Below are 27,884 nucleotides of genomic sequence, written 5' to 3'. Positions count from 1 at the left end.
AGAGCAATAGGGACCAAGGGCCACGGGATGGGCATGCAAGTGGTAGGGAATGGTGGCTCAATGATAAAGAAAAGAGGCAACATCATGAAAGAAAGACCTATAGAAGATTGCAATCCTTAAAGAAGCTCCTCACAATCTTGGAACTCTCTCTTTGAAACAAGGAGGGCCAAGGAGTCCACAGTCGCATCTCCAAGATTGTTTCCCTCTAAAAGAGATTGGGGGGGTATGAGAGAACCATGAGAAGAGATGGTGGGTGATTGGGTAGAACTCTAGGACGGGAGGGTGTACAAATGGGAATGGGTGCAGCAATGAAAGACTATCTTGAAGTGTCCTTGACATTGGAACGAGAATGGAGTGGATATAGCTATGTCTCTTGCCAACCTTTTACAAGGATGATGTAAACGCTCTTAATGATGTAGTATGTTCACAATTATAATACTTGCTTATTTTCAAAGCTTAATTGAAAATAGAAACTTGAAAGAATGAATACTTGAAGTTGAATGTATGGCCATGTCAAGTATAAAGAAAAAGGAAAGATTAAGTTTGTAGCTTTGTATTTGGCCTAGTCCACACTTGGTGAACGGGGTTGGAATATGATTATGTTGCTCTAAAATTGTGGAGGTCTTATGTTCGCATGATACAAGACCAATTTCTTCCTATTCATTTTAAAAGAGAGGTAAAAATGGAATGGAATCGGCTTTGGCAAAGGAAAAACGAGTCATTTGATGACTATACAAAGAGGTTTTGGGAGCTACTTTGAAGGTCTTATATTTCAAGAAAATCAATAGTTCTGAAGAGCTTAGGAAGTTCCAAGGAGGTTTACATTTCAAATTTCGTACTAGTCTTAATCATTATCATTGTTTTAGTTTGAGAGAACTTGTTGACCTTGTTGAGATATGTGAAATGGAGCACAATGGCCGCCGCAAATCACTCTAAAAGAATGATAAGAAGAGTGGCTGATCGTGAGGAGTATTCAGCTCTCAAAGTAGTAGCAAAAAAAACAACACAAACAATCATCAAATCAAAAGAAGATAAAGCCCTATGTGCCTCCAAATGCTTTTTAATTTTGCTCTAGTGTGCTTCATGAAAGAATCAACGTGTTTTAAATGTGGACAAATAGGCCACAGTGAAGCAATGTTTAAATAAAGCAAGGTCTTTGATAACATGTTGAAGTTACTAGTGACAATCGATGCTATTAATGATATAGGTGTAAATACAAGACACACATTAGTGGTACGCAAACTATTAAAAGCTTGGGGACAATTGCAAGGTAAGCAAGCACTATTTTTGATCGACCTTGGGGTGAATGAATACTTCATTTCCTTGTAGTTGACTAAAGGGCTTGGATTGAAGAATGAAGTGTTGGAGTGCGCAATGAAAGAAGAATACAAACACAGACAGAGAAGGGATTAGAAAGATTGCAATGAAAAAATGGAATGGAGAAGAAAATTTGCATTGTCTTAAATGAGAAATTGCTTAGTCTTTCTTAGATAGGCGGTCCTATCAGTTAGACCATTATGAAGAGTGACATGAAGATTGACATTCAAAGCATCATTCTCACTTTGAAAGATCAAGGTAATCGTCCCCTCTTGTCATGAGGAGATGTATTTTTGAAACCTCACTTAACATGTGGATTAATTTTTAATCACATGATTAAGTAAATGATACACATGTGAGGTGCAATTGGGGTTAAAGTAAATTTACGAGCTTGGGACCCGAAGAAATCACAGGATGTCAAAGACAGAAGTTGCGCTAGTCAGATTATTTTTCAAGGCACCGAAATAATTATTAGATTATTTTTCAGTATTTGAAGATTAAAAATTAATATTTAATTATGAAAAATGTTGGAAAAACCATTTGGGAAGGCTGCCACTTGTGAAAAATGCCCATGCAAGTTTGAAAAACATCTTTAGAGGCTGGAGAGGCATTTTTATAAATTCAGCTTGCAAGAGAGAGAGAGGGGAGGTTGTTGGTTTGATTTGCAGCCATTGGAGGACCTTTTGAGGCAGCCAGAGGCAAAAGAAGACCAATTAATAGTAGGAGACAGCATCTACAGGCTGTTGAGGCAAGGCAGCAGTTGCGCTTGACTGATTTCAGTCATTCTTCGTGACAAAACTCTGAATTTACTCTCTCTACAGCTTTTCCTCTCATCTCCCAGCCATTTCACAGCCTTGCTCTGAAGATCTCAGCATTTGGACCCTTGGAGGCTGAGAAATTGCAAATTTATTTGTTGTAAACCCTAATTTACAGCAAAAATTAGGGTTTAGCAGCAGCCTTGGGAAGTGTGCCAGAAATTGGAAGCTCCAAGACTTGGATTCAACAAGGTTGAAGGTGAATTTCAGTTGAATTCAGGTGGAGGACTAGCCAGCCATTTGAATTTGGGCTATTTCCATTGTCTATGAAGTGAGTGAAGGCCAATTGAGTGCTCAAATCAAGGGGCAAAATAGATTGAAGACTTGCTGGCCACTTTGGATAGCAAGGGGAGTTGAAATACCGAAAGGGATTGGGAGAATCCCATTGTAAGTCAACTTTTTCTTCAATAAAGCTAAAGAAATATCGAAAGGGGCTCCAATTTTGGGGCCAATTGGGTGTGCATTGTCCAAGATCAGTAGGTAAATTTGTATTTTCAGATTTGCATTTATTGTTTGCTGCTGTAATTAAGTTGTAATCGGGGATTTATCACCCTATCCGAGGAGGAAGACTGGTTTTATGGTTCCATTGCCGGGATACCACTCAATCCCTTGATTTGGTGGGCACAAGGCACTTGATTGCAAGCCAAAGTTTTGTGTTAGTGCTGATTTTTACTCTCAGCTGAGAAATTACAGCAATATGTCTTCGTATAGTGAGATGGACTCAAGGAGTGATGATGCCTCTTAGTATGACCAGTTCAAGCATTGGACGAGGACAGCAGCAAATCTCTTTGCTTTACCCGATTTTTGAATGCTTCAAAGAAGGACAGCAAAGGCAAGAAGAAGAAGACATCCGTTACACCTTCGGGACAGCAGGATGCATCGAAGATAATGCTAAACCCTTCATTTGAAGCTCCAAAGATGCTAATGAAATAAAATAGTTGGTACCTACGGGGCAAGAAATGCAAATGCAAGGCCATCACGGAAGTGCCAATCCAATGGATTTCGGACAGCCAGGTGTGCATGCTATGATGGGGCAGTCAAGATATTTTGGTGGAAGCATGATTTTTCATGCTATGGTTGGACAAGAACCGCATACGGAAATGTATGGCACAAATCCCTATGGTATGCAGCAACCAATGCATGGAGTGCAAGGCCCAATGTATTCAGGTATGATTGGAAATATGCAAAACCCTATGTATGGCAGCATTGGCTTGATGCATGGGGCGCAAAGTAGCATGTTTGGTACTGCATTTGCACCTCCGAATGCTTATGGGGCTCAAGGAATGAATGTTGGTCATGCAAATGCTCCGTTTGGCATTGGTTTTGATGTAAATTCAGCAAATGCACCCTTTTTGCAGTAGCTAGTGTATGACAACTTGACACCCAAAGGGGCAGCAAAAGACTATGATGAGGGTGGAAAAGGATTGAAGTTTCAGTCCTTCAGCAGTGTACAAGATAGGCTGAAAGCTGTGACTTTTATTCAACAGTTTGATGTAGCCTATTCAGGGGGGAACCTCACGGAGTCCTCAAAGATTCGAAAGGCAATCACTTTCTTGAAATGGAATGCATTACAGTGGTGCTCCACTCTTTTGATGCAAGGTAGAGCACCGTCAATGTGGGTACAATTCAAGCAAATGTTTGCATAGAATTGATTGACAAGTACCTTTGAGGTGCACATCATGACAGCTTGGAATAAACTGGATGCTAAGGAATGTAAGAATTTGGAGCAATATAATAAGAAGTTTTGGGATGCATTGCTTCCTATTACTTCTTATCACCCTGTATTCCTTCATGAGCAAGTGGAAAAATATGTTTGTGGGTTGCCCAAAGGAATCAAGGATTTTTGCATTAAATCCACCGTGTCTAGCATGTCTCAACTTATAGAGATTGCTGCTACAGCCAATGCTTTGCTGCGTGGGAAGGATTCGGGCTTCCTAGAGAGTGGGGAGAAGCCGAATAAAAAGTTGTTTAAGGCTGAGAAAAGGGGCGGATCTGAATATCAGCTTGAAAAGAGGCCAAAACAACAAAGAAAGGGTTTGAAAACATTGGCACAACATAGGGAATTGATGGCTGCAAATAAATGTTTTGTTTGTGAATAGGAGGGTCACATTGCAAGGGACTGTCCCAATAGGCAGCAAGCTGGAAAATCAGAAAATCAGGGAGATTCTAAAGGAAAGAAGCCTAAAACATCAGTGGGATTGGTGCCTGATGTTGTTAGTGATCAGCCCAATGATGATGCTATTGAGTTGGCTGCAAATAAATGTTTTGTTTGTGAATAGGAGGGTCGCATTGCAAGGGACTGTCCTAATAGGCAGCAAGCTGGAAAATCAGAAAATCAGGGAGATTCTAAAGGAAAGAAGCCTTAAACATCAGTGGGATTGGTGCTCAATGTTGTTAGTGATCAGCCCAATGATGATGCTATTGAGTTGTGCAGAGTATGGGGCAAAATTAGGAATCAACATGCATTGATTTTCTTTGATAATGGTGCACGAGCCAACTTCATCTCTGTTGACATGGTCGTCCGTCTAGGCATCAAAGAGAATGAGATGGGATCCATGGGGGAAGTTGGAATGGCATGTAAAGGCCATGCGGAGCTTGTCACACTGCTCATTGGAAAGCTTCGGTTGCACATACAAGGATATGTGGACAGTGAAGAGTTCTTCACTGCTCCACTTGAGGGTTGTGATGTATTGCTTGGTATGCCGTGGTGTCACCATATGGATGCAGTGATTGATTCTCGTGCAAAAAAGATCGCTATTCAGCATAAGGGAAAGGGACTCACACTTGATGTAAAGTTGAAAGGTGAATTTGTCCCTGATGTATCTGCAGCGCCATTTCTAAAGTAATGAAAAATCATCTTTCAGCGTACTTGGTTTTTACTAAGGATAAAGATGATAGTGAGAATGTTGGGAACATGTCTAAGTTAGAGAAGAATCGCATGCCAATTATAAAAATGTATGCTGATTGCTTCTCTCAGTCACTTTCGGGGCAGCTACCGCCTGAAAGGCCGGAAGATCATGGCATAGATCTTATCCCTAGAAGTAGCCCACCTAATAAGCCACCCTATAGAGTCAGTGCAGCCCAACAAGAGGAGATTATGAGTCAGGTAAATGAGCTGTGAGAAAAAGAGTCGATTCAGCCCAGCTCATCTCCTTTGCTTTTGGTGTAGAAAAAGGATGGTTCATGGCGTATGTGCATTGATTATCGTGCTTTGAAGAAGATCACAATAAAGAATCGCTTTCGGATTCCTTGGATTGATGATGTCATGGATAGATTGCAAGGGGTAACCATATTTAGCCGTATAGATTTGAAAAGTAGGTATCATCAGATACGCATTAGACCAGAAGATGTGTCTAAGACAGCTTTTAGGACATCTTTTGGATTGTATGAGTTTCTTGTTATGCCTTTTGGACTTATAAATGCTCTTGCCACTTTTAATCGGATGATGGATCGTATCTTCAGGCCACATAGAGGATTTGTGGGAACTTTCTTTGATGACATGATTGTCTATTCAAAGAATGAGACAGAGCATAGAAGATACTTGGATATTGTGTTCAATGAACTGCGTGACCATAGGCTGGTTATCAATGACAAGAAAAGTGAATTGTTTTTGCATGAAATCCACTTTTTGAGGCATATTGTATCGGTTGATGGTATTTACATGGACCTTGCAAAGGTTGAAGCAATATGATCATGGCCACCTTTGAGGAATGCGCATGAGATTCGCAGCTTCTTGGGTTTATGTTCTTACTACAGGAAGTATATACGCGGGTTTACTGAAATTGCATCTCCATTGCATGCCTTGCTGAAGAAGAATGTGCCATTTAGATGGACAACAATGGAAATTTCAGCATTTGAAAAGTTGAAGGAAAAGAAGGCTTCAAATCTTGTGCTTGTGTTGCTCGATCTAAGAAAGTCATTCATAGTTCATTGTAATGTATGCGGTAACAACATTGGGGTTGTTCTTATGCAGGACGATCAAGTTGTGGCTTATGAGAACCAAATTCTCCATGGTGCAGAAAAGAATTTGCAGGTCTATGAGAAAGAGCTCTTGGTTGTAATTCATGCACTGTCTACGTAGAAACATTATTTGTTGGGGGCTGATTTTATAGTGCAGGCAGACCATCAAACTTTGAGGTACTTTCTAAAGCAGACAAAGTTGTCAGAGAAGCATATGAGATGGGCAAATTTTCTCTCTATGTTTCATTTTTAGATTGTATATATTGATGGTAAAAATAATATTGTGGCTGATGCACTGTCATGTAAGCCACAAATTTCAGCTATGAGCATGGTTTATCACATTGAGTTGAATGCCATGAAAGAGCAATATGTTGTTGATTCGGACGTTGCTAATGTTTATGATTAGCTTTGCAATGGCCAAAGGCATGAACACTTTGTGCTAAGAGATGGATTTCTGATGATGCATGGACGACTGTGTCACAAAGCAGTTAAGGCCTAGAGTTACCACTGAAAGTCATGTTCCTCCGTATGCAGGACCCAGAGGTATTGATGCCACGGTCAAGGCAGTGGAGCATTTCTTTTATTGGCTAGCTTTGAGGCATGATGTAGAATAGTTTGTTAAGACATGCATCATATGCTAGAAGGTAAAGCACGATAGGCAAAAGTTGCCGGGTTTATTGTAGCCCTTGCCTATTCCAGATCGGCCTTTGCAGAGCATTGCAATGTACTTTATTTTTGAGCTTCTTAAGATACCTACAAGGAATGATGGGATATGGACTATCATTTGCATGTCTAGCAAACAAGCCCATTTCATTTCGGTGAGGAAGAAAATAAAGGTTGATTATATGGCACGATCGTTTTTACAGCATATCTTTAAGTATCATGGTATGCCAGAGTCGATCATTAGTGATTGAGACCCCTGGATGACCAGTTTATTTTGGAAGGGCTTGTTTGAGAATATGGGTACCACATTGAAATTCTTATCATGCTTCTATCTGTAGACAGATGGTCAGTATGAGAAAGTAAATTCCATAGTGTTAGATCTTTTGAGGTGCTATGTTTCAGACTACAAGACACAACGGAAGCAATATTTGCCCTTGGTTGAGTTTGCTTACAACAATACAGTGCATAGTTTTACGGGCAAAGCTCCATTTGAGGTGATTGAGGGTGGCAAGAAGGTACCACCTATTCCGCAAACTAAGGATAAGATCTTTGAGGCTGATCGTTATATGGAAAACTTGGATGTAGCCTATGCAAAGATAAAAAATTGCAAGAAAAGCAAAAGAGGGTAGTTGATCGCCACAAACGTGCTTTGCAGTTTGTAGAGGGTGATTATGTATTGCTGAGATTTGAAAAGGCAAGGTTGAAAAAGATGAAAGGAAGAGATAGATTGTATTCGAAGTTGAGTATGAGATACTATGGGCCCTTTCAAGTGTTGGAGAAGATCAGGGATGTGGCATATTGGCTGAAATTACCTCCACATTGGCGGATACACAATGTCTTTCATGTGAGTTTGTTGAGGCCTTTTCATGATGATGTGCCAGAGGATATGTTTGCTGAAATTCAGCCTGAGGTTGAGGAGCTAGATGAGATTTTGGTGCTTGAGCAGATTTTGACACATAAGGAAAGAAAGGTCAAAGGTAAAGTTTCCAGGAGATATTTGGTGAAATTTCAGAAGTATTCACCAATGGATGCCATATGGATGGAAGAGGATAACTTGGCAGACCATCCTCAGTTGTTGCAGCTTTACCTAGATGCCTTTCAGTTAGAGCCGACTTTAGTTTGGGCTTCGTTAGGTTCAGCAGAGCAAGGGTTCGGAGCATTGCCTGATACCAAGGGGGAGGCAGCACTTTCACTTCTCTAGTTATGGACAACTCTCGTATGTAGTGGATCTCGGATGTATTCAGCATGCATCCAAGGTACTGCGTAACAGTATATTTGCCATGAGGTCACTACTTAGTGTACTAGTCACAATGAGATGTATTCAACATGCATCCAAGGTACTTCGTTGACAGTATATTTGCCATGAGGTCACTACTTAGTGTACTAGTCACTGTGAGATGTATGCAGATGAGTATAAGTTTTACCCAAGGACTGGAACTATACTTTTGTATGAGCTTATGATCAATTTAGCATGAATTTTGCTTGAATTTTGAGACAAAATTTTTGAACAATCTCAATTTTTGATCAATCTCAATTTTTGATAAGCTTGAGAACCATTTATGGTCGCTTTTTGGATCAGTCGTGCATCAATTTTTGCACTGATTGCTGGTTAGCTTTTGCAATGAGTTTGTGATCAATTTGAGGTGACATTTGCAGCAGTTTGTGATCAGTTCTTAGATCAGTAGGTGATTGGTTTATGATCAGATTATGCTCAGTTTTCAATGGTTTACATCTAGTTCCATGGACATCATATGCTATGATCCCATTGATGTTTTAGCCATGGTTTATGCTTGGTTTTTACTATACTATGGTTTGGTTTTGCCAGATGAGTTGAGCTCATGAGAAATGGATATGTCATATGATAATCTAGCAATGTTTTTGAAAATCTTTGTGTGTCTTATGCTATGCTACGTTGGCTGGTAATTTTCAGTATATTTTGGGCATAGAAATGGTTGAATATCAGTGCGCAATGTTGTGTTGACTATGATGCCCTATGGAAATTTCAATGTAGTACTTTGCTTTTGATGTATTTGGCTGTGCAATCGAGGACGATTGCAAAGATTTCAAGGGGAAGGGTTGTCACGAGAACATGTATTTTTGAAATCTCACTTAACATGTGGATTAATTTTTTATCACATGATTAAGTAAATGTTGCGCATGTGAGGTGCAACTGGGGTTAAAGTAAATTTACTGTAGGGACCGGTGAGGCATGGAGATAGAGGTAGACAGACCTTACACTCTGAAAGAGAGATAAAGAGAGTGCAAGTAAGCAGAGTAGAGAGTGAACACGTTTTTCTGTACAAGGATGAGTACCACTTTAGGTTTTAGATAGATATATGTATGAAAGTACAATGTACTAAGGGTTTGTTTACACCTGTGCACATATAAAAGGCACAATGGCTCTTTATTTCCAACAACCTCCCACCTAAAGGCAATGTGCCTTAAGAGGAGAAAAGAATCAGCTAAGTCTAAGTATGTACAAAGCTGAAATAAATATATCTATCCAACTCCCATCATCTGCCAGCAATGAGCAAACCGTTCTGTTGGAAGACCCTTCATGAGAAGGTCTGCAGGATTATCATCTGTATGCACTTTGTCAAGCTCAATGCTCTTGCTGTCAAGTACATCTCTAATGAAGTGATATTTCACCTGTATGTGCTGTCTTTGCATGAAAGACAGGATTCCGTGCTAGCATGATAGCACTCTGACTATCACAATGGAGAACAGATAACTATGTGATGCCAAGCTCTCCCACCAGACGTGAAAGCCATAAAGCCTCCTTGTATGCCTCAGTGGCAGCTACATACTCTGTCTCTGTAGTAGACATGCAACACACTTTTGTAGCCTGGAGATCCAAGAGACCGCTCCTCCTGTGAAAGGAAACACATACCCAGAAGTGGACTTCCTACAGTCCGCATGACTAGCATAGTTTGCATCCGTAAAGCCAACAACAGATGCCTTCTGCTTTCCAAAGCAGATGCCCAACTCCTTTGTGCCTTTGAGGTATCTCATAATACCTTTCACTGCATTCCAATGCTTCTTGCCAGGGGTTGCCATGTATCTGCTAACCACTCTCACTGTAAAAGCAATGTCAGGACGTGTAGCAACCATAGCATACATCAAACTGCCAACAGCTGAAGCATATGGTATCTTGGCCACTTCAGCCTTCTCATCATCAGATGTAGGGGTGTCCTCTGCACTGAGTTTCACATATGGAGGCAATGGAACCCCAATTGTTTCCCCCCCCTCCATATTGAAACGTTGCAAAACTTTGGAGATATACTCCTGATGAGATAGATAGAGTAAACCTGTAGATCTATCTCTGAGTATTCGCATGCCAAGAATGTGATTTGCAGCACCCAGATCCTTCATGACAAAGGTGCCATGAAGACTTTGCTTCAATGAATCCAAGGTATGAGTATCCCTGCCAGCAATCAGCATGTCATCAATATACAAAACCAAGATAATCAGGCTGTCATCTGCTGCCTTCTTGGTGTACAAGCAGTGATTCACTTGACTTCTATGAAAGCCTTGGGACTGCATGAATGTATCAAACTTATGATACCATTCTCTTGGTGCTTGTTTCGGCCCATATAAACTCCTTTTGAGTTTACATACCATTTTTTCCTTCCCTTGTTCAACAAACCCTTCAGGCTGTTGCATATGTATGTCTTCATGCAAATCACCATGTAAAAACGCAGTCTTTACATCCATCTGTATGAGCTCCATATCCTCAACTGCAACCAAGTCCAAAATGGTTCTCAATGTAGTCATCTTGACTACAGGAGAGAAAATCTTATCAAAGTCAATTCCATGCTCCTGCTTGTACCCCTTTACAACCAATCTTGCTTTGTACTTTGGTGAGGAATCAGAAGTGACCTTCATTTTGTAAACCCATTCACATGGAAGGGTTTTCTGCCCTTTAGGCAACTGCACCAAGTTCCAAGTGCCATTTTTTTCAAGAGATTCCATCTCTGACAGCATTGCTTTATACCATTTCTTGCTGTCTTGTCTGTCCATTGCTTCCTTGAAGCAAGACGGTTCACCAAAGTCTGTCAACATGACATACTCAGTCACATTAATTGCACCAGGAACAAATCTGTCAGGTTGTCTAGTGGCCGTAGACGATCTCCTAACCCAATGGTAATTGTTTGCTGGTTGTTCCTGCAAATTTCCATTTTCAGCATGCTGTCCTGGCATTTCAGCCTGCAAATCAGCATTAACAGCTTGCTGTCCTGGCTGTTCCTACACATGTAATGGCTCATTTTCATGGGCAATAGCTGGCTGATCATTTCCAACATCATTTCCTGCATTTACAGGTTCATTTACAGCAGGTATTTGCTGCTATACAACGGGCACATTTTACTATCCAAAAGGTATTTCTTCTCGGAATACAACCCTACGGACCTCCTCAGTCTTTTCGGGTTGTTTGTGCATGTGATCTTCCCGGAAGATAACGTCATTTCTGTGTACTATTTTCCTTTTCTCGGGATCCCACAATTTATACCCCATTTCACCCTCGTCACCATATCCTAGGAAAATGCATTTATAGGACTTTGACTTAAGTTTGCTGCGTTTTTCTTTATGAATGTGCACAAAAGCCTCGCAACCAAACACTTTTAGATGAGCATATGAAGGTGGCTTGCCCGACCACGCTTCTTGGGGAACTCCCCATCCAAAGACCTCTTTGGTGACTGATTAATCAAGTGAATGACTGTCATAATAGCCTCTGTCCAAAAACCATGGGGTAATGCAGCATGAGACAGCATTGTACGGACCTTATCCTATATGGTCCGATTCATCGGCTCTGCAACTCCATTTTGGGGTGGATTATGAGAGGCAGTGAGCTCCCTCTTTATCCCTTTGCTGTCACAAAATGTCTGAAAGGCTGACACATATTCCCCACCATTGTCAGAGCAAAGACAATTAAGTGTCTTATCTGTTTGATTTTCAGCCAATGCCAAGAATTTTTTAAACTTGTCAAGCCCTTCATCCTTGCTACGAATAGGGTAAACCCATACTTTCCGTGTAGCATCATCGACAAAGGTAACAAAATATTTCTTTTCCTCTAAAGATAATCCTGGCATTTGACATACATTTGAATGTACTAACTCTAGAGGAGAAGATTTTAAAGAAAGAGACTTTTTGTGAGAAGTCTGTGCATGTTTGCCATAAATACAATGATCACAGTGCTCAAATCAGCATAAAGAAGACAAGGCAAGTAACCCAAACGAGAAAGCACTTTCATTCATGTTTGACTCATGTGTTCCAACCGGCCATGCCACAAAGAAACACTTGGCTGCTCGGTCACGGCAACAACATGGTCACGCACACTAGATACAGGAAGTGGATACAACGTATCACTCTTGCAACCTCTGGCAATAACCCTAGATCCCTTACAGATCTTCCATTTTCCATCACCAAAGGTGGTATGAAAACCATCATCATCTAGCTGCCCTGTGCTGATCAAGCTCTTCTTGAGTTGAGGTACATGCCGTACATGCTGAAGTGTAAGGACAGAGCCATGCTGAAATTGTAATTGTACACTGCCAATACCTGCAATCTCACATGCATAGTTGTCCCCAAGATGGACAATACCATGTCGACCCCCTGTATATGTGGAAAACCACTCACGATGAGGGGTGACATGAAAGGAAGCACCTGAATCAAGAATCCAAGTATGCATGTCATCATCTGTATCTGCAAGTAGAGCACGTGCACCAAAGTGTGAAGAGACAAAGAGTACATCACTGCCACTGTCACTGTCATGAGTGACTACATTCACCTCTTCAATTTTTACACTGCTTTTCTTAGGCTGACTGTCCTTCTCTTCCTTGCAATCATTTGTCTTCTTGCCTTTTGCTTTCTCTTTCTTTCATTTGTAGCAGTCACGTTTAAAGTGACCCTTTTTGCCACAATGATGGCATTCAACATCTTTGCCACGTGATTTACTGCGTCCCTTGTCATCATATTTGCCCTTTTACTGTGATCTGCCCCTAGTATGCAAAGTACTGGAAGACTTATTGGATGCATTGTTCTGCCGATTCATTTCTTCCATAAGTAGAGCACTCTCTACATCAGCATACAAAAGGATCACATTAGAGTTGCTCATGGCAGTCCTTAATGTATCCCAACTCTCTGGTAGAGTGCAAAGTAAGAAAGTAGCCTTAAATTCCTCATCAATCATGAACTTCAAGGCAACCAGCTGGCTGAAAATGGGGTTAAACTCACTCAAGTGAGTAAACATTGCTGTACTTTCTTTCATACGCAAATCCATAAGCTTTTTCAGCCAATACACTTTACTCGCAGCGCTCTTCTGTACATACAGTTCTTCGAGTCTAGTCCATATAGCATATGCAGAATCCAAACCTTCAATGTTGAAGACTAAGGCATCAGAAATCGATAGCTCTATGGTTGAGCGTGCAAGCTCATTCAACTCATCCCAATCGTCCTGGTCAATGTCCACAAGCTTTGCCCCTTTAGTTTTGATCGGCTTTGCCTGCTTCTTTTGTAACAGGATATTGTAGCACTGTTTTTGCCACACTGCAAAATTATGTGCGCCTTCAAGCTTCTTTATATGCATCAAATTACTGCTGTCATTGCTGCCAGCCATGGTTTTCAGCTCAAAAGCGACCAAAAAACTAGTAAATGCAGGCCCAAATTGTCGCTCAAGTGACCAAGGTACAAACAAGTACCAATCAGCAATAAATGACCATGCAGAAGTACAGATTTCAGATCTGTAATTCAGTTTTCAGAAGCACCAAACCAAGTGCTACAGCATTATCCAACTGATTACAGCTGTTCCAAAGGGCATGTGCATCACATTACATGAGAAATCCCAAAATTTCAACTGTAATTTCTGTTGTACTTGTACCCACGGGCATAAAATTTGACACAAGCGGATGAAAGCCCCAAAATTTTGTGCTCAAAAGCGTTAAACACACATCTGCATTTCCTCTGTCATGCATAGGGCTGTCCAATTTTGCCAAAATGAAGCAATTTCAGCAAAACCCCCAAATTTCACCAAGTGTTGATGTCCAAATTGCGCGGAATTCAACCTGCAAGTACATAAAATGACTAAATGCTGCATAAATTTTGTTCAAATTGCAAAAGCCCCAAATTGCACGAGGTTCAATGTGCCTCAATGTCAAGAAATTGGGTTAATTTCAGCCCAATTTGTACATGTACATGAAAAGCCCCAAATGTCGGGGACAAAATGTCTCAAATTCTTGCAATTTCTGAGACAAATTTGCTTGTCCTGCATCAAATTTCCCAAATCTGGGAAAAGCTCCAAATTTCTAGGCTAAATGTTGAGAAATTTCACTCAAATGAGCAAAATTTCAACAATTTTGGCGAAATCCCCAATTCAAATGCGCACAATGCCTGCAATTTCGACGCTGATGTCTCAATTTTCCACGAACAGTGCTTAGTCTGGCAAAGCCCTAGCTTTTTGGGCCAAAATTGCACAAAGTTGATGTTTTGTGCTTGCACGCGCGAACCTCGATTAGGGGAAGGAGTTTGAGAAAAATGCTGTTGGTTTTTTTTTTTTTTGGGTTGGAAAAAAAAGTTTTAAATGACGGGTCCGTCGACTCGTGAGGCCTTCCCGTTGCGCACTCGACCGATGGCTCTGTCACGAGTTGCACGTCACGCATTGCGTCTCGTCAGATCTCCTTGCCCGCTGGTTTCGAGCGTTGACTGCTGCCCACTATCGCCTGTCAGTTGCAGCCGTTTTGGTCCACGCTGTCACAGCCCGTCATGCTACTGCCTGTGCAGACGACTGTTGCCTGCCAGTCTTGTCCGACTTCCCTGCAGATGTCGCTTACCGCTTGACTACTTGCTGACGTCGTTGGTCTTCTGCTCGACCTGCTTGCTTTACTTGTCGAGTGGACTTCTGTCAGTCCTGCGACTTGACACTCCTTGGAAACGTGAACCTTGTAACCACCACTTTGATACCAATTTGTAGGGACTGGTGAGGCACAGAGATAGAGGTAGATAGACCTTACGCTCTGAGAGAGAGACAGAGAGAGTGTGAGTAAGCAGAGTAGAGAGTAAACACATTTTTCGGTACAAGGACGAGTGTACCACTTTAGGTTTTAGATAGATATATGTATGAAAGTACAATGTGCTAAGGGTGTGTTCACACCCGTGCACATATAAAAGGCACGATGGCCCTTTATTCCCAACATTTACGAGCCGAGGACTCGAAGAAATCACCGGATGTCCAAGGCAAAAGTTGTTATAAGTTATGCCGCATAGGTACTTGGTGGTATCTGGTACTGGTTGTTGGCCTAGGTTATTTATTTGGCCATAAGTGTCAGTTGGTGACACTAGAGAAGTGGCGTTTAATGGTACCTAACACCAACTTGATAGTCAAAGATGGTGCAGAAACACTCGGGAATGGAAGTTGTCTAGCCAATTTAATTTTTGGCCACCAAGTGTGATGGTCCAACCCTTAGAGACCCTTCCGGGACCCTTTCGGGACCCCGTCTAGGCCCCGGGGCGGCACTAGACCCTTTCTGGAAACTTTGCATTTTGACCCCGGAACGCGTCACGGGGCACCTCAACACGTCACGGAACACGTCACGGAACGCGACACGGAATGGAACACGACGCGAGGTTTACCAAAGGGCCCATCTTGGGGGCTTTACTTCATATTCATAGCTAGAAAGCATTTACAAGCTTGCACGGGCTCAGCAAGGGACCATGTCACGGAGGGTGGGTGGAGCTATCAACGCGCATCAACACGACGCCCAAACCGTGGGTGAGGGAGCTACAAGGAGTACTCCCTCATACACAATCATATTATTTTTATGGGCACCGAAATAATTATTAGATTAATTTTCAGGAAATAAAGGCTGAAATTAATATTTATTTATGGCTAATGTTGAAAAAACCATTTGGGAAGGTTGTCACTTGTCAAAAATGCCCATGCACGATTGAAAAACGTCTTTAGAGGCTAGAGAGAGGCATTTTTAGTGGATTCTGCTTGGAAGAGAGAGGGAGGAGATGTTGCTGATTTGATTTGCAGCCATTGGAGGACCTTCTGAGGCAGCAAAGGGCTGGAGAAGACCAATCAATAGTAGATGACAGCATCTACAAGCTGTTGAGACATGGCAGTAGTAGTAAATGACTGATTTTCTTCAATTCTTTGCATCTACAAGCTGTTGTGGCAAGGCAGTAACTGTGTTTGATTGATTTTCAATCATTCTTCGCGACAAAACTCTTAATTTTCTCTTTCTACAGCTTTCTTTGTCATCTCTCAACCATTTCACAGCGTTGCTTTGAAGATCTCAGTATTTGGACCCTTGGAGGCTGAAAAATTGTAAATTTCTTTGCTGTAAACCCTAATTTACAACAAAAATTAGGGTTTAACAGCAGCCTTGGAAAGCGTGCTAGAAATTGGAAGCTCCAAGACTTGGATTCAACAGGGTTGAAGGCGATTTTTAGCTAAATTCAAGTGGAGGACTAGCCAGCCATTGAATTTGGGGCATTTTCATTGTCTATGAAGTGGGTGAAGGCCAATTAAGTGCCTGAATCAAGGGGCAAATCGGATTGAAGACTTGCTGGTCACTTTGGACAGCAAGAAGAGTTTGGATTGCGAAGGGGATCAGGAGAATCCCATTGTAAATCAACTTTTTCTTCAATAAAGCTAAAGAAATATTGAAAGGGGTGCCAGTTTTAGGGCCAGTTGGATATGCATTGTCCAAGATCAATAGGTAACTTTGTATTTTCAGATTTGAATTAATTGTTTTCTGCTGTAATTAACCACCCATCCACGGAAGGAGGGCTGGTCACATAGCCCCTTGCTTTTTAACATACAACGAGTCATTTCCATGAGAGTGTGATTCTTCCTTTCAGCAACTCCATTTTGTTGAGGAGTCATTTCAACAGTGGCTTGATGGGTAATGCCACGATCTAACAAATGTCTCAAATGCACGAGACATGTACTCCCTCTCCTCTATTTGTGCGAAGTGTGTGCACTTTTAAACCAGTTTCAGTCTCAAGATTTGCCACAAGTTGTTTAAAATGCATGAATACATCAGATTTAGTCTTTAATCCATACACCCATGTATATCTCGAGTAGTCATCAATAAATGTAACAAAGTAGAGATGACCCCCAAGTGCATGTGTCCTCATGGGACCACAAACATCAGAGTGAATAAGGTGCATTTTTCGGACAACATGTACTGCACCATCTTTTTTGAAGGCAAACTTGTGCATCTTGTCCAAAATACATGCCTCGCACGCATGAGAAGGTGGAGTCTTCATAGGAGGCAATGCATCTACTATATGACACCTCGGAAGGGTCGTCAAACTCCCAAAGCTCATAGGTCCATAACGGGCATGCCAAAGCTCGGTATTTTGCATAGCGGGCATAAGACTAGTGATTGCTAGAGTATCATAAGATTGTTGGTCACGAGTGTCTAACAAGAATAAACCCTTGTACAAGGTGTTGGACAGCTTTAGGCTATCTCTCTATCTTTGACAACACATTTGTCATCCTCCTCAAAGATGACTTGAAAGCCATACTTATTGAAGGCAAAAATAGATTAAGTTCTTTGTAATGCCAGGTACAAACAATACATCTAGAAGCATGAAGTTTGAACCATCTGTAGCAGTAATAGTGATTGTTTCAATGCCACAAACATTATAACTGTTGCTGTTTGCACATGTGACGCACTTTCTAGCAAGGGCTGAATGCAAAGAAGTAAACAAGCACTTTCTAGAAGTGATGTGTTTTGAAGCACCATTGTCAAAATACCATGTTTGTTGCGTTTTAGTAGCATTAAATGCTAAATCAGCTATAGAAGAATTATAACTGCATGTGAGAAATGCATAATCTTCCTCTACCAAGTTGGTTGAAGCATCACCATATGCTAATTTGTTGGCTGATGCCTCTTGGATAGCCAAACCGGAGTCTTTCTTTTTCTTCTTGGTTAATCTCTTTCAGCACTCATCAATATAACGACCCGACTTCTTGCAATAATGGCATTTTCCCTTCTTTTTAGACTCATTTGAGTCTTGGACAGTCTTGTTTAATGGTTGTCCAATATCACCCTTTTGCTGACTTTGTGCATCTTGCCTTTAAACTTGGAAAGCATAGCCACACCACCTGAATGCAAAGCAATATTCTTCCAAGTTTGCTCCTCTTGCAACAAGAGGCCTTCCAACTCCACAAACAAAGAGGTGTCAAAACCAAGAGATGACTCTAGAAGAGAGTTCAGGGTAATGTTCACCAATTCAGCATCTTGAATAATCTTATCAACAATGAGCAACTGTTGACGCAAATCTTGTATATGAGTAAGGTGATCCGTCATAATATCATCCTCATCCATGTTTACATTTGCCAACTCTTTGCAAAGATTGGGAGATCTTGGCCTCATTGTGGGAAGCAAACATATGCTCAAGTATGTCCCATGCTGATTTGAGGTCTTGCAAGACCGAATATGCGGAATGATGGCCCTTTTTACTGTCAATTCTATCAAGGAAAGTGCTTGAACATCCTTGGAATCCCATTTCCTCTGATCCTTCATAGGAGGGGGAAGAGGAGTAGTAGTACCACCAACTTGTCCTCAAGCATGACGCTAAGGTGTCTGAGGTGTGAGACTTCTTGGTCGTTGCAAGTCACCTATAAAAAAGTTCCACAAGTCCTTTGCAACAAGAAGGTTGAGGACCATAAAACTCCACAACGGGTAGTTGGAGCCATCAAGCTTGTTCCTCTGAGTGAAAACACCAAGGATGCTACTCTAATCATTGTTTCCTGGATGTGCCATGTTGTCAGGAATGAGCAAAAATCTGCAGCCAAATACTTCCATGCCGAAGTACAATGTGTACACTCCTCAGAGGACCAAATATCCCTTGGGATTATCAAATAGGTGCCAAACTATCCCACCAATGCCGAAGTGTGCACAATGTCACTTGAATCATCACTCAGCCACAAGAATAATATCAATGCACTGTTGTAATTCACCTACCTTGTAATGCAGCAATTTAATGCTGTTGTACCACTCATTTACTGCCTGGGAATGCATGTAAGGCAAAAGCCCCAAATTTCTTCTCAAAATTTCAAAGAAATTGTAGAAATTTATACCTTACAGATTGAATTTTTACAAAAATGTCGCCTTGGGCCGTGTGCCAATAGTAACCTGCAGTTGGAATCTGCCTTGTGATATGTGCTGGAGCATAAAATTAAAAAGCCCCAAATTTCTTGCATCGATGTTGAAGAAATCGTGCAATGTTGGCAATTTCGACGGAGATTCATGCAAGGGAACTCGAATTAGGCAAAACCCCAACTTTCTTTGGAAGAAATTTCAAGAAATTTTAGAAATTGGGAAAGTTGTCTGAAAATCCCCAAATGAGAATTTATTCCAAAATTAGGTACAAGACGAGCAACATGGATGAGAAGTTGCAGAAATCTTTGAAAGCCCCCAAATTTGGAACATTAGGTTTTTGCGTTTTTTTCTCAAATGAGCAGGGCTGAGAGAGGCAATGTGTGCAGATTTACATGCAAGACTGCATATGGGACTGTGTGCAGGCTGAAAACCGTGACAACACCTCCTCCAAAACAACAACTTCTCTTCCTTGGGCTTTGCATGTAGAAGCTTTTGTGATACCAAATGTTGGAAATGGAGGAAGAGAAATATAGAGTGAACAGAAGGCGATCCACACTCAAAAGATGCAAGTGCTAGAATAATGGAATGAAAGTACAATAGGTCTTAAGTTAAGACCTATCCCTAACTCAACTAGAGTTAATTCAACTTTAGAACTAACTCTAGAAGTGGTGACACAACTTATTAATGTAGTTGTGTTCACACTACAAACCAACTAACTAAGACATTGGGCGCTGCCCATAGAATTGGCAAATTTTAACAAATACCATGTGAGAGTGCGCAATGGAAGGAGCATGAACACAAAGAGAAAGGAAGAGAGAGATAGCAGGAAGAAGAAGGAAGAAATCTGCACTAATTGAAAATGAATGTCGAATACAAAGGGAGGACTCATCAGTCCTTGCACATAGCTTGAGGCATCAGTGAAGGCACAGCTTAGGCTGGAAATGATGATGGCAGTAGCAACATCGGAGACGGAGGAGTACGCCAGAGATGGAGGAGTGAATCAACAACGTGCAAAAGATGATTTGCCCCAGCCAATAAACGCGCTATATATCGCAGAATGTCGAGCTGATGTTGGCTAACCAGCTACCTTCTAGTGCTGCATTTAATGCAGTCCATAGCATATAAAAATGCTCAAAATGCATCTGAGGTGGCATAAAAATGCTAGGGGGCAGGACAATGTTTGATAGGGTGGCACAAGCTAGGAAATGCAAAAAACACATAAGAAACTTGACTAGAAGAAGAAATGCACACTAAAATACCAGAGCTTCCATGTCTCTGTGAAGACTCTGAAAAGAGCTCACAACTAGGAGATGATAGACTAGCGACCCTAAAGTGGGCAGGCTATCACATTCTTGGCTGCAAATATTTGCTCCAAAACAACCCAAGTTGCATGAGGTTTTGCAAGACCAAATGCGAGGTATGATGACTCTTTTCACTAATAGAGCTATCAAAGATAAAGCTTGTGCATCTCTAGAATCCCATCTCTTCTGGTTAGGTGTAACAACATGGGGAGCAACAGGCTGTCCTCCACCTCTCCCTTGCACGAGAGGAGGTGTGCTAGGAGCAATCGTTGTAGGTCGAACTTTATCACCTGTGAGGTAATCTCATAAATTCTTGGCCACAAGGAGGTTCCGAATTATGAATCTCCAAAGGGAGTAATTCGTACCATCTAATTTTTCCTCATTGGTGAGGATGCTAAGGACATCATTGTTATTCCTTGCCATAACTAAATAAAAACTGAATGGAAGTTGTAACCAAAATTTCCAACACATGAGTCATAAATGACCAAAATCCTCTTCGGGATCTCAATGCAAACAAGAGTACTTGTTGTTCCAAAGCTGTCAAGAGCTGAATCACTGTTGTATAACCAAACAAAGGTTGTCAATGTCTCTATTTCTATGCCCAAACTGATCAAAACAGCAATTTATGTTGTATCACCACATGTAGTATGCCTTTTAAGGCTTAAGAGCAAAAAGCCCCAAATTTTTCTGCATAAATTTTCAGAAATTCAAAATTATTTACAGCCAATGACCAATGTCGGTGATGATTCCTGAGATTCCACCGCCAACGGGAGCCGATTTCAGCAAAAGCGCCAATTTTCTGATGGAGATTTCAAGAAATTTTAGAAATTGGGCAAGTCGGTCAAAAACCCCCAAATTTCTTGGCACAGAGTGTGGGGAATTGAAACTTGTTGAAATTGGGAATGAGATGGGCAAGATCGATGAGAAATTGCACAAATTTTCAAAAAGCCCAAATTATAAAATTAGCGTTTTTGCGCTTTTAGGTTTTTGAGTACTTTTGCATAGGCGAAAATGATAGAGATGGACAATATGGATTGGAAATTGTAACTTTTTGAAAACCCCCAAATTTAAAAATGATGGTTTTTGCATATTTAAAAAAAGATCTGGAGAAAATTGCAGGCAAGGTTGAGAAAATGGTGGATAGGCCTAAGAAAGTCACAAGCAGGCCTGAGATGGGTTGCATGCCCAAAGTTGTGTGCAAGACTACTAGCAGGTGGGTTGGATGGAAATTGAAATTGTAGTGTGGATGTGGATGCAAATGCATTAAATTGATTTTGATGTTTTAACAATTGAAATTGGAATGTGGATAAAGATGGAATGAACGAATGAGATGATTCACCTACTTCAAATTGAGCTTGAGAAGCAAAATTTGAACTAGAAGGAAAAGATGGAGGAGGGAAACTTACAGGTGGTACTGATATTTTCAAAGTGAACTTATCATGTGTTCATAAACAGATACCTGTCCTCTTTAGGACTCATGATCCAAAATTGAATTTGAAGAGTTTCTTCATCCTGAGTAGCTCCCAAATCTTGCTTTAAGGAGGAAACATTATGAAAAGATTGAGAAGTGAATGCATATGTGTCTAGTATTGGAGTGGGTGAGGAAAAGAGAAAGTAGGTTCATGCTCCGTGCTGGTATCCACAATAGGATGGTGAGTCCCATGTGGTGGTTTCGTCCTTTTTGCAAAATCAATAGATTGGTGCACCAAATCTAAAAAGGAAAACTTAGATTTACCTTCTAGTTGTTGTTAAGCCCAATGCATCAAGATAAGGTCATACTTAGCTTGTGTGGTCTCAAATGGCCTTTGGACTCTATGGTAGTCTGATGTCTCTCCACCCATATCGGATCCCTGTGGGGCAAGTTGTGAGGCCCTCTCCCACTTCGTTCTCGACATGTTGGGCTCCAGGAATTGAAGCGATGAAGATGTGTTCGATGCCATCTTCCCCTTGTAGTTCTCGCTTTTGAGAAGAGGCTTCCAATTGAAGGCTTAGGTTTCTTTAGAGAGTACCTAGCTTTGATACCATGTAAAGAAATGCTCTAATATAGAAAACACAACACGATTATATGACAAACTCACAGATTGATAAAGAAACACATATAGGGTTAGGGTAACTCAAAGACGATGAACACAACACACATCAATGAATGAAAATTGAATATAATACGATGCTCAATGCAACAAATACACCATGTAGTGAAGAATATTGAACCTAGAACTCCCATCTTTCAAGGACCGGGGCAGAGAGAATGAGTTGAAGAGTGTGTTGTACTCTGACAGATCCTGAAACGTAGCAAGCAGCCTGCGGGGATGTCTAGCAGCAGCAAAAACAGCTTTGTTAGGCTGGATCAATGTGAGACGAATAGTTGGAGCAGGAGAACAATATGCTGGAGGGTTGATGATGTGGCAGCATAATAGGCAGCAGAAACTGCAAAAACGCAGGTCCTTTGCTGCCGTGACACGTTGCAAGCTGGGCGCTGATACAAACAGCAAAAATGTAGGCACCTCTGTTGTTTTTGGCAGGCAACAGCAGCAAATCACCAAATGCAGTGTAGTACAGCGAATGCAGTGTGTCAGCTGTGGAAATCAGGCTGAGAAACTGTCAAAACTCTATAGAAACAGAATTTGTATCCTTTTTCAAATTAATGAAAAAGGATACAAATTCTGTTTCTATAGAGTTGTGACAGAAACGCCACCAACAATAGCTGGGTGCTGGGCAGCAGGCGCATGATGATGGACAACAATGGGTAGCAGCTCCGGCTGAGATATCCTCTGTGAACAGGGTGTTGACAGCAGAGATATGGCACTTGCAATTTGCAAAAACGAGATTGAGCTTGGATGGAGGGCACCATAGTATCCCTATTTATAGAAAGCTTGGGTCCTCCCAAATAGGGTTTGTGCTTATGGGACACTCTCTCTAGGAATGTATTTCTTTTTTAATAAAAAGGTTTAATTCATTAATTAATCATGTTTTGGGGCTGTTTTAAAGAAGCTTATGTATTTTTAGCTCAACACCCCAGCCTGCAGACTGAAACTGAGAACTAAGCGCTGCAAAGAGCATGATAACTGTAAACAAGTATAACAATGAGAAGTGGTTGAACAACCATTTGGCTGACCATAAATGTGTTTTGAACAGTAAGGTACAAATGGCCAAAAAGTACCTTTAAAATCCCAGCTGGATAGTGAACTCTCAAGACAAGAAGACAAACACACAACTTCTGATTGGCAGGATTCCACTGTTTTCAAGACATCTGCATGCTACCGATTTGGCCTCTACTTCGTCACACAACCTTGGGCTATATGTTCCAACATAGATACAGTATGGGCACCCTGGTGCATCATAGCAGGCATCAATTTGTGCAGTGAAAATTGGTTTGGGACCTTGCTTCATAGCATTGACAACAGCATTGTGCTCCATGACAGGCGAATTCTCATCAAATTGGATATCAAAGGGGGGGACAGTATTTGATTTGATAGGTCATTTTGGTCTCTAGTAGAAGTTAATGTAAGTTGCTTTCTTTGCTTTTCTGCTCGCGACACGATTTTTAAAAGTTTGATTCCTGAATTTTCCAGACACATTAGAAGTTGCAGTTCAGTCTTCTGGTGATTGTGCTTGATTTATGATTGTACTTTGGTCACACTTTTAGCTGTCTATTCATATGAATTCATTGCCTTGTTTTCCTTGGGTGTCAAGATTTTGAGAAGGCAAAGTGCTTGATGAATTCCGAGGTAGCAGTCATTCTAGAACGGAAGTATGAGCAGATACAGAGCTTGGCTGATGATCCATCATCTCAAGTATCACAGTATGTTTTTCTTACCAATGGCTATGCAAAATGCATTAGATACACTCTTTCTAATTCAAAGCAAATTTTTAAGCAAGAGATAAAATGGAAATGTGAAAATAATGTTACAAGCAATTTCTTTCAGAGTTATGATTGAAGTTTAAGTTGGTGAGGAAATAGGTATTTTGAATGAAACCTAATGTTTGGGAAGTAAAGATGCTGGTTATAGGAATTTGGATCACAAAGCTCATGAATAGGTGCTATTGAGCTCATATGTATGGCGTGCTTTGATGCAAAGTGAAATTCTTTTTTCTACTCTGTTTTAGATAGCGTGCTGTCAAATGTCACTTTTGTGTCTTGATTCTCGTCAAGTTTTCCATATTGTCAAAGCCTTTCGTATATTTTATTGGTTCTGAATGTATAAAAGCTATTTCTTCTTTATCTGCAGGGTTTTTGAGAAATCTTTGCAGTATGTGAAACGGTTTAGTCGCTACCAGAATCCAAATGCAGTCAAGCAAGTTAGAGAGTATCCACAATTTCATTTATTGCAACCTGCTTTGCACAGTCCATGATTAGTCCATTTTGGGATGTATGGAGAGGGATAGTGAATTTCAAACTGTGACAACCACTTGCATAGTACTCCCTTGGGAATATGCAGTGACAGGAGAGTTACACTGGACAACTTGCAATTTGTTAGCATTGCTTGGTTAGAGCATATGCTATTGCAATGCTACAGTGGCATAGTGAATCTTCATGAAAAGATTGCTGGAGTTAGTTAACTTGACTTGAGGCTTTTTTGAAGGATTCCAGTTAACTAAGAGGCATACTTTTTGCAAAGTTGATTTCTAAAAAGCTTTCTTCTGCTAGCCTGAAGCTAATTAAAGCTTGCTCCTTTCCTTTTATCAGTTAGTCAGCTTGCGCCTTTAATTGGCTGAATTAGCTTGCTGTTAAGTTGAAGCTGATGATTAATGCCGTTGAGAAGCTTACAACCAATATGCCATTAACAAAGCTCAGTCTTTGTGTGTTTGCATCAAAGCTTGGATGAAGTGAAGCAATTGAAGCTTGTTGCAGCACTGAAGCGAAGCTTTTGAAGGTTTTGCTAATCAGTATGCTGTATTTCTGAACCTTGTCATTGCAGAGCCTGTTGAGCTCTGCATTTGACTCTTCACATAGGTTTTGGGCTTTTTGAAACATAGGTTTCGGGCTTTGTTTGAACTCCGCGACTTTTCACATAGGTTGGCTTTTGTTGTTTCAATTCATGTCGAAGCCTGTTTTGGGCTTTTGACGTAGTACAAAAGGGCGTCCAGAACACCTAGTGTGCACTTGTTTTTCCAGCTCTTGGTTGTGCAGTTCTTGTTTACTTGTCGTTAATGATGAGAATGACTTTTGCTCTTTGTATATTGGAAGAAGGCTAAACATTTTGGATTCTTAACGTTCAACTAACAGAGTTCTCAGTCGGAATCAGCTGGCAGAATTTGAGGTAAACAAAATTTGTTGATCTTGCATATGCATGATTTGCATCACTGTATGAAATTATGGCAGGTTTTGTATCACTGTATGGAGTTATGAACTTTTTCTGCAGGTTTGTGTAATTGGTAATCTTTGCCCTGACACTGTGGAAGAAGCAAAGGCTTTGGTCCCATCTCTTGCTGTAAGTGGTCTTCCTGGGTTTGGTAAGAAATTGTTTTGACATTTTGTGGAGATGGTCTGATGAATCCTTGGATTTGTGTTCTGATAGAAAAGGAGCAAAGCATTTGATGATGAGGATGGAATTTCAGACGATAAAATTGAACAGATGCTGGCTGATTTGGCAACCATAAAGAAGTTTGAGTAATTTCAGAACAGAGAATAATGTGCAAAGCCTGTTCCTGTTATGATGAAAGCAATGCTGGTATAGAGAAACGGAATGCATGATAGAAGATGCCCACTGTTTTGATGTTTTTTGGTCATCTTTGAATCCTAATAGGAGACCGTGGCTTGCATGTACCTGTTATATCCTCCATAATATACATACTTAAAGCCTTACTTTGTCCACTAACAAGCGTATGCATTCACTTCTGTGGACAGGTATATAATCTTGAGAAATAAGAAAGTTTGTATGCTTAATGCTCTAAGTGTAGTGACAGGTCAAATAAGAAAGTTTGTATGCTTAATGCTCTAAGTGTAGTGACAGGTGTGTTGTGGAGATGCGATGGTCAGCAATGGCAATGGCAGAGAGAGAGAGAGAGAGAGAGAGAGAGAGAGAGTGGTCATCTTTGAATCCTCATAGGAGACCTTGGCTTGCATGTATCTGTTGTATCCTCCATATACATACTAAAAGCCTTACTTTGTCCACTAACAAGAGTATGGATTCACTTCTGTGGAGAGGCATATAATCTTGAGGTTTTAAAGCATTTAAATTGTGAAAAGGTTAAATAACAAAGTTTGTATGCTTAATGCTCTAAGTGTAGTGACGGGTGCGTAGTGGAGATGTGATGTTCAGCAATGGCAATGGCAAAGAGAGAGAGCGAGACAGCAGCAGTAGAGAGTGAGAGTATTAGTGATGCATGATGTGTGGGTACAATGAGTTGTACCGTTTTTAGATTTTTGTGATAGTTATATGTAAAGTTCAAGTTCTAAGGGTGTGTTCACACTTGAGCACGTATATGAGGTACGGTGGCCTTTTATTCCTAACAACCTCCCACCTAAAGGCAGCATGTCTTAAGGTTGAGAAAAGAATTAGCTAAGTTTAAGTATGTACAAAGATGAAATATATATACTATCCAACTTCCATTATCTATTGGCAATGGGCAAACCGCTCTATTGGAATATCCTTTGTGAGAAGATCTATGGGAATATAATTTGTATATATTTTGACAAGCTCAATATTTTTGTTGTGAAGTACATCTTTGATAAAGCGATACTTTATATATATGTGCTTCGTCTTTGTATGAAAGATGGGATTTTGTGCTTGCATAATAGCACTCTGGCTATTGTAATGGAGAATAAGGGTCTCAGTAATATCAAGCTCTCCCACTAGATGTGTAAGCCTTAAAGCTTCTTTGCATGCCTTAGTGGTAGTCACATATTTTATCTCTGTACTAGACAATGCAAAACACTTTTGTGGCTTGGACACCAAGAAGTTGCTTCCCTTGTGAAGGTAAATATATACCTTGAAGTAGGCTTCTTGTAGTTTAGCATGACTAGTATAGTTTGTATTTGTAAAGCGAATGATAGATGTTTTTTGCTTTTTTAAACAGATGCACAAATCCTTTGTGTTCTTAAAATATCTCATGATATTTTTCAATGCTTCTCAATGCTTGCTATTAGGATGTGTCATATACATGTTAACTACTATCGTCATAAATACTATGTCGTGTGGCAATCATAATATATATCAAGCTATTCATAGTTGAAGCATATAGAATTTGATCAATTTTAGTATTTTTATTATAATATATAGTGGGGTTTTATATATTGCGTTTCACATATGAAGGCAATAGCACTTATTGCTTTTTTTGCCTTCATATTGAAACGTTTCAAAATCTTGGATATATACTTTTATCGTAACAAATAAAAACCTTTCGATCTGTCCTTTAGTATACACATACTAAGAATGTGATTTGTCTCATCAAGATTTTTAATATCAAAATTATTGTGTAGGTTCTGTTTTAATGTATTCAACACATGAATATTCCTACTATCAATTAGTATGTCATCTATATACAAAATCAACATTGTAATGTTGTCATTTGTTGCCTTCTTGGTATATAACCAGTGATTTACTTTACTTTTAAATTTTTGAGATTGTAGAATGCATCAAATTTATGATACCATTCACACGGTGTATATTTTAGTCCATATAAGCTTTTGTTGAGTTTATATGCTATCTTTTTTTGCCCCTTGGCCACAAAACCTTTTGGTTGTTGCATGTATATGTCTTCATGCAGATTAC

General features: G+C 40.4%; 1 protein-coding gene across 2 annotated transcripts in view; it reads left to right on the top strand.

Annotated features, from left to right (window-relative positions):
• The window catches only part of NRPB4 (RNA polymerase II, Rpb4, core protein), a 29,512-nt gene extending 3,169 nt beyond the window's left edge, over positions 1-26,343 (top strand). Inside the window, exons 2-8 of one of the 2 annotated variants that reach the window (XM_087698628.1) lie at positions 23,305-23,487; positions 23,592-23,673; positions 23,863-23,971; positions 24,399-24,476; positions 25,397-25,430; positions 25,533-25,601; positions 25,689-26,343. In XM_087698628.1, coding sequence (XP_087554754.1) covers positions 23,886-23,971; positions 24,399-24,476; positions 25,397-25,430; positions 25,533-25,601; positions 25,689-25,784 — 363 coding nt within the window. In that variant the 5' untranslated portion in view covers positions 23,305-23,487; positions 23,592-23,673; positions 23,863-23,885 and the 3' untranslated portion in view covers positions 25,785-26,343. The remainder of the gene's footprint in view (positions 1-23,304; positions 23,488-23,591; positions 23,674-23,862; positions 23,972-24,398; positions 24,477-25,396; positions 25,431-25,532; positions 25,602-25,688) is intronic. The other variant, XM_087698627.1, reaches the window with a different exon arrangement.
• Positions 26,344-27,884: the final 1,541 nt, after the last annotated feature.

Source organism: Lygodium microphyllum, chromosome 18 (assembly GCF_053477565.2).
Source record: "Lygodium microphyllum isolate KBCC chromosome 18, Lygodium_microphyllum_v1.1.10, whole genome shotgun sequence".
NCBI lineage: Eukaryota > Viridiplantae > Streptophyta > Polypodiopsida > Schizaeales > Lygodiaceae > Lygodium > Lygodium microphyllum.
This window is presented reverse-complemented; position numbering and strand designations above follow the sequence as displayed.